Genomic DNA, 16,985 nt, shown 5'->3' with positions numbered 1-16,985 from the left:
TACTTCCGTTTGCGCATGCAATAATAATAATAATAATTATATTAAAATAATATAAATTTGTTATTCAAAATTTGATGGGGGGCACGTTTCCGCTTTTGCTTTCCTATGTGGGGGTGTGAAAATCGCGTAATGCACGGGACGTTGGCTAAAATGTCGGGCGGTACGGCAGCGAGACGTTGGACGTCTTGGCAGGGCGATTGAATTATCGAGACTAAACCGAAGCGAAACGTGCGACATTTTTTGGCTTTGTGTTTTTCTTCCTTTCCACACAAGCAGCAGCAGCGACGCCAGCAGCAGCAGCAGCAGCATTAGCAGCAACATCAGCGCAACCAGCAACATTAGTTGGCGCAGCAGCAACATCGGCAACACCAACAGCAACAACAACAACAACATGAACATCAAAAGCAGTTTGAAAACTTGCGCATTTGTTGCTGCTCCCCTGTGAAAGTGCCTGCATGTGTGTGTGTGAGCGCGGCCATTGCTGCTGCACTGTGACACTTATTGCATGCGATATTCGCCCCGAGAGCAGCGTGCAACACGCTATGTTAGCTAACAGCTGTTGCCGCTCGAACCTGTTGGCCGCGGTTCGAGCTGTTAAAGCAGTGGTCGCTGTTAAAAGACGGTAACGGCTGTTAACTGCTTGACTCTCAGAACGGTTTTAAAAAAAATGGTGTTTGGAAATTACAAAAATCTTCTATGGAAGGTATTTTTAAATATAATTTTTTTTTATTTGTGTATTTAATAATATTTTGATATTTGTACCTAAACAACATCTTAACTTAGGTCTTGGTTAGGTCTCTTTATTTTTAAAATAATAGATTATACCTTCTATGATTCATAATCATGGGAACATGTTAGTTATAACTTTCTATATGTTGTACAATTAAACTCAACTGAGGCTTAAGCTAAACAACGAAAGCTTCATTACTTAAATTAATTTTAATTACATGTCTTTGACCCAGTCCAAAATTCGTAATTAATTGCTCGCAATGAGTTTAACCAACTAATTAGTTAGATTAATTGAATTAACCAATCAAGTATACATTGGTGACTTTTTAGCAGAAAACTTTCATTAGCTTACAAACCGCTGAAGATGTCACTGACTAAAATCATTTTCGTTATCATCTTCTTGAGATTTGTTATTCCTAAGCCTGACACAATAATTAATCAGTTGACTACGAAACTAAATATAAAAACGCATATTTACTTCAGTTTTACAATGGAATCTCTTGAAAAACTGAATTTAGATACTTATCAACCAAAATTATTAATTTATAAAAACATTAGTGAAGAGTTAAAAACCCAACACGACGAACCAGTTCTCGTTATAGTACAGCTCGAAAAGGAATTGGATTTTAATCTGGAAATGGTGGAGGTGTTGAGATCCTACCTCAAAGATAGACAATATAACGACATATTGCTCATAGGTAAAGATACGGAGAATGACAAGAGTTATTTAACAATTTGTAAAGCTTTCTGGAATGAAGGCTTTCCAAATGTGCTAATTTATAATTTGCAAGAACAACTTTGGACAATCAAACCCTATCCTTATCTGGAGATAAAGTCTACTAATTTAACAGAGTATGTGAGGAATAGAAATAACCGAAATTTAGCGGGTTATCCCCTGCGAGTATTAGTGACTAATGATCCACCTCATTGTTTTGTGGATGAAGAAGAGCTACCCAATTCCCCGAATCGCTATAAAGGAAGTATAATTACTATATTGAAAATATTCGCCGATCAACTCAATGCCACTTTTCAAGCGGTTCCATTTCCAGGACTTCGTCGCTATTCCACCGCAGAATGTGTACAGATGGTCAGGGATAACGAAACCGATGCCTGTGGCAGTATCTTTATAAGGACCTACAAATATGCCACCAGTCAACCAATTCGCTTGAATCGTGTGGCTATAATGGCGCCATTTGGCAACCCCATCGATAAGTTCTACTATTTCTTCAGACCCTTTGACTCGAACGTCTGGATCGGAACTGGCATGATAGTGGTCTATATATCGGCAATGGGTTCTTTGCTCCATCGCTGGCACTTCGAGGAATGGGATGTGGGTCAGTACCTCCTGCTGGCCATTGAAACTCTGTTGAACCGGGAACTATCTTTGCCGCAGTCTTCGAGTGGCTCCAAATGGATGCTACTGCTCCTGCTTTTTGTCATTGGTTTTGTTTTGTCCAATTTATATGTTTCCCTGCTCTCCATGATGTTGACCACCAAACTATACCAGAGACCCATAGAAAACTTGGCTGACTTGAAGGCAGCCAATGTGAATATACTGCTGCAAACACACAATATTGGACCTAATTCAGTCTACGGCAGTTCAGAGGAACTGAGGGAGAGATTCCTTCTGGTAGAAGAGTCCCTGCACAAGGAGAAAAGGAATGGATTGGATACACACTACGCCTATGTGGACTCGGAAGATAGAATGGACTTCTACCTATATCAACAGAAATTCCTGCGAAGGCGCAGGATGAAGAAGTTATCCAATCCCGTGGGCTACACCTGGGCCGTTCAGGTCATCCGACAAAACTGGGTGCTGGAGAGTTACTACAATGATCATGTACAACGATTGTTCGAGACTGGCCTGCTAAATAAGCTGGTGGACGACGTCCACGAGTTGGCCGTAAGAGCCGGCTTCCTGCACTTCTTTCCCACCCAAACACAAACTATCGAACCCCTGCGACTCAGGGATATTGTGATGGCTGCCATGGTTCTGGGCGGCGGACACGCCCTCGCCGGAATCTGTTTCCTGGGCGAGCTGCTAGCCTAATGGACCCACTCTCCATCTCAGTCTCAATCACAATCACGGGAATGGCAATAGTTCCGGCTGGCCATAAAAACGGTTAACACCCACGCAATAAAGCGGAACCACCCTTAAGTGTATCACAATTTAAAGCGATTAGGGTCACAATAAGCGCACAGAATGCTGACCCGCATGCGACATCCGTTGCCAGGACACTCGGAAAAAATTAACAACAATTTTGAAGGGGATTAATAAACTATTTTCTGCTTGGATAATAATTTAATGGGCACCTTTTTATTGGTTAAGAATATTTTTTATACTTTTACAAGTTTTAAAAAATGTAATATAAACTCTTGAATAAGCTTACAAGTTTTCTGAACATAGCACACCAAATACAAAGAGTTTTAAGAGATATGGAATCCTATCATATATCCCAGCATTTTTGTCATTATTTTATTGGTTAATATGTTTACTCTCGCTTTTATGATATTTTTAATTTCATTTTTAAATTTTTAAAATAAACTTTACACTCACAACATGTATAAAAATAATAAAGAAAAAAGTATCTTTAAGAGAGTTTGGTTTCTGAAAAAAAGGTATATTATCCTAGCATTTTCTCCCAGTGATTAAGAAGTATGTCAATTGCGTGGCATTACTCCACTTCTCCCAGCGGAAGTTACCAAAAATGCAGCAGTTGATTGAACATTGATTGACAATGGCTCCCGGAAAGGAAGCGGAACACAAGAAAGAGGCGCGGTCCACTGACAATCGATTCATGGACTTGGACATGGACATGGACATGGACGAGGACCTAAATGTGGATGGGGAGGTGCCACTGCTCCTTGTGATTCCCTTTGTCTGGCAAGACAATGCCGATTTGTGCACCGTGAGCAGTCCGCTCCTCGCTCTTTTGTCGTCCTTGTAATCCGCCGATGATAATGGGCCATTGTCAGTATCGATGTTCGATGTGGACGAGCTGATTTCTGATATTTGACGCCTGCCGATGACGACCAATGACAGCCACTTGGCTCGCCCGTGGATTGCTGACGCACTTTGGCACAGACACGGATTGGATTGAATTGAATTGGATTCGATTGGATTGGATTGCCCTACTGGTGGGCACTTTAAGCTCATTAAAGTCTGGCGAAATTAGGTATATGACAGTAAGATAGATTGGGCGTTGATTGAAGGGGTGTGAAATTCCAAACAATAAGATGGTTTAAAAGGATTACTTTGGGATAGCTCAATAGGCGAGGGTAATGACTTATACAAGTAGAACAATTGGTACAGGCAGACTTACAAATACCAAATAAAATCCAACTTAAACAGTTGCTGTTTCCATTTCCCAATTAAAGGATAATCCAAGCAGGACCCCATTGAAGAGGGATTCCATTCTCTAGTTAACTTAGAAGTACGAATCTAGTAAATTGCTTTTTTAATAGCCTTACTTTTATAAATATTAGCACTCCAATAAAAGTGAGCATGTGGTCAGTCTGTAAGGATTATTTCTCTAAGTCGAGGGTTGCAGCTGCTAACTAGTATAAAAGTAAAATTACATCTCAATTTCCCCAGTCACGTTCAGTACTCAAAAGATAATTACACTTCTCAAATGTGAAGCGAAAATAACAGAAACCTTAAGTGGGATTAGGTGGTAAGTTGTGTTCTGGTTTCCCCTTCAATCAGGCCATATCTTCTGTTCGGTCCAAAGGTTATTCCCTGAATATTTTTGTGCCTGCAATTTCATCATTCGCCATGACTCAGCTTTGGATGGGTCCGATCTAAAAGCTCAGGCCCCCCTTATAAAATCGTAAACAATTACTTTTCACTTTTACCCCGGCACAGTTATCAGGTCTGTTGCCAACTGCCAAGAGTCGTCGTACAGCAGCTCCTATATTACGGGTAGAAGTTGAGGGTCGACTGAAGTTTGGTTGAACATATTGGCCAGAACAGATTGCCGGATTGCTATCGCTGTGTCGTCACAAGGAATGTGCCACGAAGATTGCCACCGATTAGATTCGCTTACAAGCAACTCGAAATATGTTATGTTAAGTTGTCAAGTGATAACTGATAGCCGAGGGCTGTTCATTAGCCAAATAAAAGTTCCCAGACTTGGCTGTCATCGAGATTGTTGGGATGTGTTTTGCACCTAATCAATAGAGCCAAATTAATCGGTATTATGTGATAGTTGTATCGCTGGGCTCTTGAGATCAGTGAGATGTTTGTTTTCTGTGAAATTATTTTGGAAAATTAAAGGAGGGTGTTTTTTCTACATTGCCCTTGGACCCATTGAAAGGGGCTAGATAGTGGATTGGAATTTTTTATTTGCGCTATCTGTTTATGGAGGGCAAAAACGTGATTTCTATTGGTCGTATTAAACAGTGATATAATGTTAAATTTATTTCTTATCTTTATAGTTGCAAATTGTAAATTATTTTAGGTATTTTTAAGGAGTTGCTTGGTGAAGGCCATAGCGCCTCGACCCTGTCGAGGTCACGCTTATGTCAAAACAATTCCCAAACTCAAATCAATCTTTATTTTGGCAACTTTTTCGCAGGGCTGACCGGCAGTGTTTTTTTGTCCAATTAAGCGGATACCGCAAAAAGCTAATTAATTTTTTGCTCTGCCCATTTGCCGTCAACGGCAGCCGAAAACGCTCATCAAACTAATTGGCCTGCCGGCGGCGTGGGTGGCCATTTCAGCCTCTTGGCCAACTACTCGGCTTGGCTTTAATTGCATGCGCCGGTCGCCGGTCGCCGAGAACCTGCCAAAGACAGGCATTTAAAAAGACGCAGCTTATTGTCTGCCTAATGGCTTCGAGTGAGCCAGGCTGCTGTTTTGGCCAAAACCCATAGCCAACTCAAGGCCCGGCCAAAAGCGTTTTTGGCATTTGTTTTTTTTTCGGTTTCTTCGCCGTTTACCGTTTGGCCTTTTTGACACCGGCGTGACAACCGCCTATGCCGCTTAATAAACTTAACAATTTAATTGGCCATTTTGGCTAACAAATTGTTTTGTTACGTTTCGTTCGGTTTCACTATTTGGAGAGAGATTTGATTAATTTAGTTGGGACATCAAAACCGTGGTAAGAGGGTTTAAAAATAATGTGGGTATATCGATAAGAATTCATTGTGATTTTGTTTTATTTAAAAAAAGAAAAACTTACATTGGAAATATTTAATATTTTCGAGACCGAAAAAGATTCTTGAATTATAGAATATGATATGATTATATTATAGAATATGATAAGATTATATTATAGAATATGATATGATTATGATTGGACGTTGACATAATAAAAGTCTTTGCTGTTGATACATTTAATAAATATATCCAGCAAATGTCTCTTCAGTTTTTTATTTGTATTGCTTGATATTCTTAAGGAAAAAAATATCGAGAATATGTTGATTTAGTTACTTAAAAATATAAAATTTTAGTGCTTTAAAGTTTACTCTGCAGTGGTTTTGTCCATGGGTATTATTAACAAACAATTAAAATATCAAGCCGGAAATGCTTTTTTCTTAATGTTGCAACTCAATTAATTTTGGTTGAAACCGTGCCAAGCAAAATAAATATTTGCAGTTGATTATCGCGTTGACAGCCCCATGTGGCTGTGGAACGAGTTGGCAGCCCCAAGATGGCCCCACTTGAACTTTGTGGCCAACTGCTGACCAGCTCCCTCTAATCGCCCCTCTCCCTCGCACACTTAGCGCCGCTATTTACTGTCAATCATCGTGGGTGGGTGGTTTCAAGCGGTGGGTGGTGTTCGGCGGGGCACGGTATCGCTCAATCAATATCAATGACTGATTACGATTAAACTCCGTGTCCACGCGCTTGTTGTCCATTTGGCTTTTTGGCGAGCCTCCATTTGGCCAGGTGAAAATGCGAAAATGCCTGGGAAATGAGTCACGCTTGGGGGTATCGTGTGGCCCAAAGTTATAAGGAAATCTCTGACAGTTGGCGCAGGTGAAAGTTGTTTTCGGAAGGCTCAATAAGATTGATGGGCTGGAAAACCTTCAGCTAAACAATTATTTCTAGTTACTACAAGTAATTATTTCGCCATGAAGGGTATTAGAGTTTACTTGGAAAACGAATCTCGGATATGAAACTTTCAAGAAAGTTCTTATAAGTATGATAGTATGAATGTTCTGTACGGTACAAATTTGTAAAGGTATCAAAAGAAAAGTTCTTATCAGTATGGTAATACGAAGACTCCGTATAACTAATGGTCGTTCAACAATGCCCTATATCTCTAACCTCCAAAAGTCCTTTAAAAGTAAATCAAATTAAGTAATTCCTGTTCAACAACTGTTAGATGACCGTGCAGTATTTCGGAGTACCAGGTCTTATCACTCGATCGGGGAGTACTGGGGCAAATCAGTCCGTTCACACACACCCCTTAAGCTGTTCACACCCAGTCTGAACGAAGAGGACGTGCGAATCTCTGGCCTTATAGCGCGAAGATTTATGGTCCGCATAGTGGTAGCCTCATAAAGATTGCCCCGAATAGCGAAATCAAAATAAATCGTAAATAAATCGCGGCGAAATTCCTCGCCAAAGATTCCATGACACCGGCACTATCGGATCGTCTCCGGTGGCATCCGCCTTTTTACGGCGGACTTTGCTATCGGATCGTATATTCACCGTGCATTCAACGGGCGGACAGTTAACTTATCGCCCGAGTTTCCTGGATACTTTTGGGTTTTTGGGCAGTCTAATGAGCATTAATTGATTCTTTTCCAGATTGGTTTACGACCGTGCCTTTGTATCTGGACAGGATCTTGCGGTTTCCTTGTTTTCGGTTTTGGTTTCGTTTCAGGCACGTGTCGTCCGTATCGAGTTTATTTTTCGGGGCCTTACCGCAAAAGCCGAAAGCGTATTGAGTTTTACACACATTTGCTGTTCCCAAACATGTAAACAAAAAACCGCAAAGCCAACAAAATATCCAGCCCACACACTCCGCCAGTGCGGAAAATGTGGCCTGCGGGCGAATCGTGTTTGACAAGTAATAAAGGTGATTAAAGCAAATCTAAACACTTGCCCCAAAGCATTTCGAATGCCAGTGAATAGCGCCCCCAACATGGGGATAGCATCCAAATGGCTATTCGGCCAGGGGTCGAATCATTTGTTAATCAAAATGCAAATGTAATCAATAGAACGGAAGTGCCTGCCCCTCGACAGACCTGTAATTTGGTTATTGTAGTAAATGTAATAACATAATGGACGAGTCCGGTGAAAGGGGAAAGTGGAGTGTCCGTGGCTCTAACAGTGGGTCAGTTGGGGCTTATTACAGACAAGGAAAGTGCAATGGATTTTAAATATTTTAATGTAGAGGAGAAAGACATGCGAAAGGGCTGTGATTTTTAAAAGCAAAATAAATACTTTATAAAACATCTCTATACAAATTTTATTTTTTGGAATTTCTTAATTCTTGAAAGTATAGCCCATTTAATGTTCTTGAAAATTGAATGTAATTTTTGTAAGCACAATCAATATTTTATAAAACATTTTTATACGTTTTTTTTCAGGGACAGTTATTTAAATATATTTCATTTAATATATTTGAATATTAGACTAATAAATTGTGCCACTGTTGGTTGCCTCAAAAAATCGCCCCCTTTTGCGTAATGAGTCTAGCCATAGCTCTCCCTCTCCGGCGACCCCACTGCGGCCCAAGTTGCATGTCAAACGGCATGAACATGCTGCAAAAGGTCGCCCCACCCCCTAGAAGCACCCACTTTCGCCACCCACCCACCTTTGCCACCTGGTCCGCTGGCCTTTTGGCATTTCGGCTGCCATTTTCCTGCGGAAATGTGCGCCAAAATGTTTGCGTGCCTCCGACGAGTATGAGAATGTAATATGTTGGAATATTTGAAATTTAAGAAAAACAACGTGCCAAGGAGTGTATTTTTTTTATTTTGGCTATAGCAGGAGCCATATAAAAAAGGGGGGTGGGGCTGGGGATGACTTGGCAAATGGCGCCGGCAAATGCGTTCATTGAACTGCCAGGGCGATGCAATAAAATCAACAAAAAACACATTTAAAAGGAAAATAAATATGTGTAGGATAGCTGGCGACGAGGAAAGTTACGAGGAGGGAAATGTGAAATGGGAAATGGGAGTGGGACGATCTAAGACAAACAGTGAGCGGATTTATGGGGTCGCTTTGGGTCGAGTCGCCGACGTCAGTGGCACGTAAAAGCGGAAGCGGAAAGACGCGAAACTGGCAACTGACACACAAATGCAGGGGAGGGGGGCAGGGCGGCGGGGGAACCGCAAAAGGAAGCTGTCGAAGGACTGGCAATCCTCCCTGCTACTTCTGCTGCACTGAAACAAAAAACAGGAAAGATATAAAATGATTCTACAAAAATTATAATGACATATTAAATAAGATCATCTGAAACCAAAAGAGTTTTTAAAACTATTCAGATTTCTAAAATTATTAGTAAATAAGTTTAGTTCCCTTAATCATGTCCAACTTAAAATGTTTTACGACTTAAGTTTATTAGGATATTCTGGCTATATAAATAGATTGACATCTTTAATAATTAAGGTATATCTAGTTTTTGAGGTTGTTCTTATTTTTAATAACATGATATCAATGGAACTTAGCGCATATATGCATATGGGATTTTAAGTATTTTTTAAACAAAAACTCTTTTTAATCCCAGGACATCTGAATATCGAGATAACTATAGTTTAAAATACAGGAATACAGTACTCTTTTCCGTAATTCTTCGCAGTGCACTTATCCTTATGCGTTTTTTCTTGTTTGGATTGGCAAACGGAAGCGAATTATGTTGCCTTATGCGACGAAAGGGTTCAAGACACAAGCTCCGTCCGCTGAGATATCAAGCTCCTGGGGTGCAGAGTGTCCTGGGGTGAAATTGATATGCGGACACAGACAGATAGGGCCCCGAAAGCCACAGATACTACAGTATCTCGTGGCTTGTTTAATGTGCAGAAAATTTCAGATTTTAATGATACATTCGGGTATCAAATTTTGCAGCGCCCCTCCATTACTTACGCCTGGATGGGCGGGCAATCGCAAGGAAATCTGTAATTGCCACGGCTCATTGCATAAGCGGTACAACGCGGCGGATTATTAATATTTGCCAGTTTGCCCATGGGAATTCAATAGATAGATAATCGTGGCAGCAAATTGTTGTGATCGAGGCCAACAATTTGTAGTGTATTGATTTCCTAATCTGCATTCGCTTCCCGTCATAAAACAGATTCGGTGGTCGAGTGTTAAATAAAAATCAAATCACAATAGGAGTGACTTCTTCCCTTGTCCAGCACGATAAGATTTACTTTCAGACATTTGGAACTCTGATATAGAATATAGAAATTCCATCTGCATTCGATCAGATACTTGCTAGTCAACGATGATAAATCAAATTCCCTTGGCAAACAAATAGTGTATACTTTATATTTAGCGGATGAACACGGGAATGCCTCGAAAGAAATATCACTTATTTCTACGGCTAAACACGTCATTTTTAAATTCCACATTTGAGTAGCATCCATAAATTTGTTTTGTTTAAGGCCACTTAATCTACGAATCAAAGTTGTCACCTCCCGGTTTCGAAGTGAAGTTAAAAGTGAGAGTGAACGATTTTCTTGTCAGCTGCCTGAAAATAAGTGCCAGACGAAAATGAAAATCCCTTCGCGTTAGATAGTGTGGTAATCGACACCCAAAGAAGCGGTCAAGGTCAAAATCAGTCGAGTTTTCAGAAATATATTATAATGATATAATTATAAAAATGTAGAGGCATGCCTCTACTTAAATTGGGTATTTCATTCCACTTGAAAACCACCTCTACTTGCCTCTTTTATTTTCCAGAAATGGGTGTGACTAGCCGCGACTGAAACTGTGGCAAATGCCACGCCCCCCTGGCAAAAGGGCAATTTGTTGCGCTTCGTTGCGCGTGGAAATTATGATTTTTGCTTTTGTGAAAATCTCATTAGGCGCTGAAAAAGGATGCCGATTTTTGTAGCCATAAATATAGGTTGCCCGCCAGCGATTTGCAACTCAACTTTGAACGCCATCCTGGGGTTAAACGCGTTACGTGGCATTTTAATTAAGCGCAACGTTTTATGGACACTTCTTTAATGGCACCGCATAAATTCTAGAGTAGAAGTCGGCAGCTTGGATCGGAGATTTTAGGACTCCGATTCACATCCAGGGCATAAAACGCACGGCAGGCAGTCGGAAAGTGAATTTTATGCCAATCATTAAACAAAGTTGTGAGTTGTGAAACCGAACCGCTTTGTATCGGGAGTTATGACGTTGATAACTTTATCCCCAACTTTGTAGCGAAGCGGAGCGGATCGGATTGAATCGGCGGAGCTCCTTTCCTTATCGATTGCCTGATAAATGTTTGACACAGTGTGTGAGCTGCACTCGAGGGTGTCATTCAACCCAGCCGCAACTGTATCTGGTATTTGTATCTGTATCTGGTAAATAGGTTTTATGGCTCTCTAAAGCCATGCTCATTATAACTGGATGTTAGTACAAACATGGGGTATTGGTTATTCCGATGAGTCACTATTAAATTAAATGCTCTTAATTGTTTGACGTCTATGACAGTGATTTTTATTTAGCATACTAGGAAGGAAATGTGTGTTTGAGCTTGTAAGTAGGAAGGAAATGGTTGTTTGCGAAACATTTAAAATATGACTTACTTAAAACATGACTCACTACTGTAGGTGGCTTTTAGGGTTCTCTAAAGCCTGAATCACTATGATTAGGATTATTAAAGGAAACTGGTGTTTAAGTGTGTCACCCCTCTATGACAATGCTTATTATTCAAATTGAATGTGTAAGATATCGTAAACAGAAATAGAGTTTTGAATTATTTTCATAGACGTCTTGATCTAGTGAAGGAAATGGTTGTTTGATAAACCCTTGAAATATTACTCACTGTTCTTGACGTCCATTTCGGAAGTAAAGAAAACAAATTTTAAAAGGAAGTGACTGTATATATGAAATTGTTTAAAATATTTGTCATGAGTGATGATTTATTGTCCTTGAATAGTTTATGAATCGCTTCTAATGAATTTACTGAATTGTTCATTATCTAGTAAATATGTTTTTATAATGTTATAACAATTTGTCCAAAACCTTAACAATTTTAATAGGTGTAATATAGCACACTTTCACGGGAAAAAAATATTTCATTTTAATATACTAAAGATAATGAACGCCTCGTAATTTGCATGTATCTGATCGAGTTTAGATGACTTTATATATATATCTTATTTTAATGCTTCATCACATAGAAATGCCACATTACTTTTATAAATCCCTTCGATTTTCTCTTAAAGTTAAACTAGTTCATCGAATTATTCGTTAATAAACGGCTTAATTTTTAATGAATGCGCAACCATAAACTGCTCGTGATCACCTCTGATTTGGCTCATTTGTAGTTAAAACGATTTCAGAGCTCATTTACTCGTTGATTTTTTGCATATCTCATGAGCAGCACGAAAGCCGAATTGGAAACGGAATGATTTATTTGCATATGCAACACCGAAATGCACTCACAAAATGAGCTTTTAAGTGGCCGGCCCTCGACTTTTGACTTTTATTTTATTTTTCTTTAGGCCTGTGTTGACTTCACCCTTTTGGAGGAAAAAAACCCAAAAAGTGGCCGGGAACTGTCACCAAGTGCTCCACATTTGTGTGTAAAGCTTATTAAGAAATGCTTATTCCGCTCTCTGTCTCTCTCTTTCTGGGCCAGCCTCCATCTCCCTCTCTTTTTATCGAGTTTAATGGATTTTTAATGAGTCTGAAGCGAGGCTTTTGACGGCATTTTCGGAAAGTGCAGTTTCATTATCGCTTAATCCTGTTTGCCTTTCAGGAAGGAGGAAGATAAATACACAGTAAGCCTCACTTATATGGGGGTATTGTAAAGACTACTAAGATCGGGTCGGTGATAAAAATATATTAACAATTGGATAAAGCTATCACAACTTCAGCGGTTAAGTCGGTTTAAATTGATTTTGATACCTTTTATTCAGAATTAAAGCCAGGACTTCCATTTTTTCAAAAGGCCCTTTCATTTGAATACATACATATTATATCGACATATAATTTATTCAAATAAGAGTTCTTTAGGAAATAAGTTAAGAGTTTTAACAACAAGATATAATATATTTTAGTTTCAGATTTTAAGTGTTATGCGTTGGATTCATCTTCACTTTCGGATGCACCTCTACTGGACACAGATTCAGAATCCTCAACCACGGTAAGTTCAGAATAGTAGGACTTCACCACGATCAAACAGTATCCGAGAAAAGCTAAAAATGAACTTGGACTTTATATTGCTAGATATCCTATTCCCATCATACCAATTCTGAGGGATGCGAAGGGATCCAACAACACGGTGACGAGAGTACACAAAAACACCAAATAGTTTATCAACAACCAGGTTCCAACAAACAGAAGCTTGTTCTAGATACGGGTGAATTCTTAAGGCTTATTATGTTTCCATTTTCGACCGACACTTTTGACTCACGTAAATCGCAGCATAGACCAGAAGGATATTGTTGGTCATCAACAACCATGCAACTGTCGAGAACCCAGCCACACAGATTTGGGTATCCATGGTCCTAAAGAACTCGACGGCAAAGTTCGGATACTCATTTCTGATAATCATATTCCACCCAACGCAGCCTATGATAAAGTCCACAAGGCCGAATATAACGCCCGCCGAAATCGCGCCATATTTCAAGGGCATGCAACACAGGAATTTTTGCAAACGCATGCTGGTTCCAAATAATCAAAACTGAAGGATAGTGCCGGAGCTCTTGATATGTATACTTGACTTTTTTCTATTTCTAAAAATATAGGTTTGTAATGGTATCGGATTGTAGATTTTAATTGAACATATATTGTTGCCAATTGTAACTTGTATTCTTTCCATTTCAGACCCATCTTTGTAAAGTTCCAGCTAAAATAACTTGGACCCGGAGTCCAAGAGTCCATCCGACACTGAATCACCTGTCTGTGGAGGGTGGTTCACCTAACTGAAATTACAGTTAGTGGTAGCCCGTAATCCTACACACTCGTCTCTAGTATTTGGCCATCGGACAGTTCCGAGAAATTTAGTTCTGTAGACAGCAATTAGATAGACAAAGACAATGCCAAACAAATCAAGTCAAATACAATAAACGCCTTGGCATTTTATCAGCTCCGAATCAGACGTAACATCAGTCCCGGGGCTCTCGAGTGTCGGGCCCTCAGATCCCCGAGTTTCGGTTTACAACGCAAAAAGGGTTTGCTGCCTGAACATTCTTTGATCAATCAAGTGACGCGGAAACGACGCAAATGTCTGATAACAGATAGCAGTTAACATTCCATTCCTCTCGCCTAGTCATGGCTAAAATATTTGGCCAAAGTCGGGCAGGGACTTGCATAACGAGGGTGCGGAGTCAAGACCCCGAGGTAAGGTCGTTCGCCTACATGGATCGATAAAGGTATTCGGCACTGCAAAATGTGCGATCGAGTGGGCAACTCAAGTATCAGTACTTCAGGCCAATTATCGGGCAGGTATTTTAATTGAGCTCTGTAATAACACAGCCTAAAGTTCAGTCCATCGAGGCTGCACTGTCTTAGCTAATTGTACGCGACTGTACTCCAGCCATAGTCAAAAAATGTGACTGACCTAAGTCACGGCGATAACTAACTTCGCTTTTCTTTTTTGGATACAAGGCACTAAAATAGACCGACGGTCATTTGGATTAGGTTTAAGCCAAACCAATCGGTTTTTAATACCCCTGCAGCGGAATTAAACAAAAATAGCATTAGTTGCCATATGTAAAATGTGGTCAAGTTTAGGCATTATCTATTTATTTGCCTTTCCCCAAATTTGGATTTTTTATCTCAGGTAAAATATAGAAACACAAGGTTAAAGTGCCATTAAGTACAGTTGAGCCAGCCACGCGTTGCTTGTTATCGTTTTATCGATATCGCCAAAAATGTTGCTTCAGTTGGTAATCCAAAATACAACAAAGTATTTGACAAGCGTACTAATTGATTTGATTCTCGTGTCGGTAAGTTGCGCCAACAAAATACGACTGTTGCGAAATCACAAACAATGATCGAAGTCAGTATACCCTGTTTTAATGGTTAAGTATTTTGGGGAACCAAAAAAATTAACGCTTATAAAATGTTGGGGCTTGTATAACAAAATATTTAATGTCTATTAAATTAATCTTTGAGAACTTAAATTACAAGTAGTTTGAAATACCAAATATATATTATCTTGTGATCTATAGCTTTTAAAGAAATATTTATTCCTTATTATTGTGGAATTTTTAGGTGCATAGAAAATATTTGGAATTCCTCAGGAATAAATATTTACATTTTAGACCCCAATTAAGACCACATTACCTTTTCTTAGCCCTTTTGAATTTTGAATTTAAGCCAGCTAAAATCACTTTCATATTCTTAACGTTTGTACAACGGAATGTTAAATATTTTCGACCCATAAGTACTAAAATATCACGAATGAAATAGCTGAGAACTAGCCCTTGGAAACCAAAGAGTTTTGGTATGGAAAAACCAAGAGACTGTCTGAGTCACAAGTTCCATAAATGAGTTCCAGTCTTTTGTATCTGTGGATAGACAAATATATGCTTCGCAATGTGGAATATTCCGAGAGCCTTTTGGGTTCTTTAGCCAACAGTTGCCTCACTGATAAGACAAAATGCGTTTTGCAATAACGGAACAGCTTTATAAGCCCCCATGAATAGACCTATTTTCTGTTTGTCTTGAGACGATGAGGAGGGTTCTCCGTGGGCTTCGCCTTGCATGTTACAGGAAATAAACAACAGGCAGTAATTATGCAGCTCAAATAGTCGTGTTTATAACCGTTTTCCAGCCCAGACGTAGCCAAAACATCTAAATCATGGTAACTTGTATCGCATGGACATGGCATGTGGCATATGGAATATGGCAGAAATCATCATCATAAACAGCTCGTCGGCTGTCTTTCGTTCCCTGGTTCTGTTGTCAGCACAATCACAATCAAAAAAAGGCCGCCTGGCGCTCAACTGCCCTCAGAACGCCCCATAAAAATGGGGGCGGGGATACACTGAGCGGAAGTTTGGATTGTGATAAAGGGCAGTAAGAAAGGGAGAGTTGTCTGTGCATATAACCCAAAAATAAAGCTCTGGTTCCTGTGGGGCTTTTGTGAGTTGGAAGACAGTAAAATAGGCGGAGTCAGGGGATCCACAAGTGGGTCACTTGCGGTTGACATAATGCATGGCAAAGACAGGTGGGAGTGCCTGGGTTGGTTGCACAACAGCAAAAGTGATCACGGGGAGTCCCATTTTATAAAGCTGCAGGCGTTACCACTTTAAAACTCATATATTGGTAGCCCGAAACTAATAAAATTACCCATAAATCATAAATAGTACAAAATAAACTAATTAAAATGTTGGCAATATATATATTTTTTAAAAGCCTTTTCAACATTTTAGTTATAATAAATCGTTTGGCCACATTCCATTTTTATTTTAATGCTTTCAGAAACCTTTTGCAAGAAGTATATTGAGTTGATAAGCCCGTAACAGACCATTTCAACACAAAGTTCCAAACGCACATTTATTAAGAATAATTACCGATATCCCCTTTATTGAACAGAAGCCATTATATTTCCGTTTCGCGATAATTCCGCCCCATAAAAACTGCCCGCAAGAAACACAAAGCTTCCTAAACGCTACAGCAGCAAACAAAAACCACCTGAAAACCAATCGATTATCACTTCTGATGTGCTGCCAAAAAGACGCTTATCTAAGTGCGCAAATAGCTGGGGCTAGACAAACCCAGGCCCGGAATTTCGCTCAGTGCACTGTCAGTCATTCAATGCCGCCTTTATCGACACTGTGAGGGCGCCAAAGGCAGAGAAATGCGTGTCAGATAGGACAGTCCAAAAGGAGCTCCGTATCTGCGATTATAACAAATAACAATAATATGAAAAAAAAATTGTGTCTTTCTGTTTGCTCTAGATGTCAGTTCGAAGCGCCGGCCGCCAGGTGAGAAAGGTGCTCCACGAACTCCGGAGGGTCTGTGCTTAGCCTTCCCCATTTAGATAAAGATACAGAAACAGATACCCATACCCACACCCGCCAGCAGTGCGACTATTGGGCTGTCAGTATCTTTATATTAATCAATAAGAGCAGGAACGATAAGATTGCGGAGCTTCGTCTGCTGCGGCTGCTATCAGGTG

The 16,985-nt window shown here is 39.9% G+C and overlaps 3 protein-coding genes across 7 annotated transcripts in view; 1 reads left to right on the top strand and 2 right to left on the bottom strand.

Annotated features, from left to right (window-relative positions):
* Positions 1-16,985, bottom strand: part of LOC119550298 (probable serine/threonine-protein kinase nek3) — a 64,155-nt gene that overhangs the window by 26,876 nt on the left and 20,294 nt on the right. The window lies entirely within an intron of this gene.
* LOC119550299 lies at positions 1,094-2,779 on the top strand. The gene has a single exon (XM_037858897.1). It carries the CDS (start codon positions 1,094-1,096, stop codon positions 2,777-2,779), a length of 1,686 nt encoding a protein of 561 aa, XP_037714825.1.
* LOC119550300 lies at positions 12,884-13,545 on the bottom strand. Of its 3 annotated transcripts, none has more exons than XM_037858898.1 (3): positions 13,269-13,545; positions 13,102-13,204; positions 12,884-13,050 (listed from the first exon to the last, which is right to left on the bottom strand). In XM_037858898.1, the coding sequence occupies exons 1-3, from the start codon at positions 13,515-13,517 to the stop codon at positions 12,929-12,931; spliced, it is 474 nt and encodes a 157-aa protein (XP_037714826.1). In that variant the 5' UTR covers positions 13,518-13,545; the 3' UTR covers positions 12,884-12,928. The 3 variants fall into 3 exon arrangements, with proteins under 3 accessions (XP_037714826.1, XP_037714828.1, XP_037714827.1); XM_037858900.1 differs by having other exon boundaries at positions 12,947-13,061; XM_037858899.1 differs by having other exon boundaries at positions 12,990-13,018.

Source organism: Drosophila subpulchrella, chromosome 2R (assembly GCF_014743375.2).
Source record: "Drosophila subpulchrella strain 33 F10 #4 breed RU33 chromosome 2R, RU_Dsub_v1.1 Primary Assembly, whole genome shotgun sequence".
In the NCBI taxonomy this organism is placed as follows: domain Eukaryota; kingdom Metazoa; phylum Arthropoda; class Insecta; order Diptera; family Drosophilidae; genus Drosophila; species Drosophila subpulchrella.
Note: the sequence above shows the minus strand (reverse complement) of the source record. Positions and strands in the feature narration are given on the sequence as shown.

Excerpts from the sequence above, each read along its gene's own strand:
- LOC119550299 (XM_037858897.1), top strand. The coding sequence starts at position 1,094 with ATGTCACTGACTAAAATCATTTTCGTTATCATCTTCTTGAGATTTGTT.
- LOC119550300 (XM_037858898.1), bottom strand. The coding sequence starts at position 13,517 with ATGCGTTTGCAAAAATTCCTGTGTTGCATGCCCTTGAAATATGGCGCG. Across the intron at positions 13,205-13,268 it reads TGGTCTATGCTGCGATTTAC|AACAAGCTTCTGTTTGTTGG; the intron begins GTGAGTCAAAAG and ends ACCCGTATCTAG. Across the intron at positions 13,051-13,101 it reads CTTCGCATCCCTCAGAATTG|CTTTTCTCGGATACTGTTTG; the intron begins GTATGATGGGAA and ends GTTCATTTTTAG.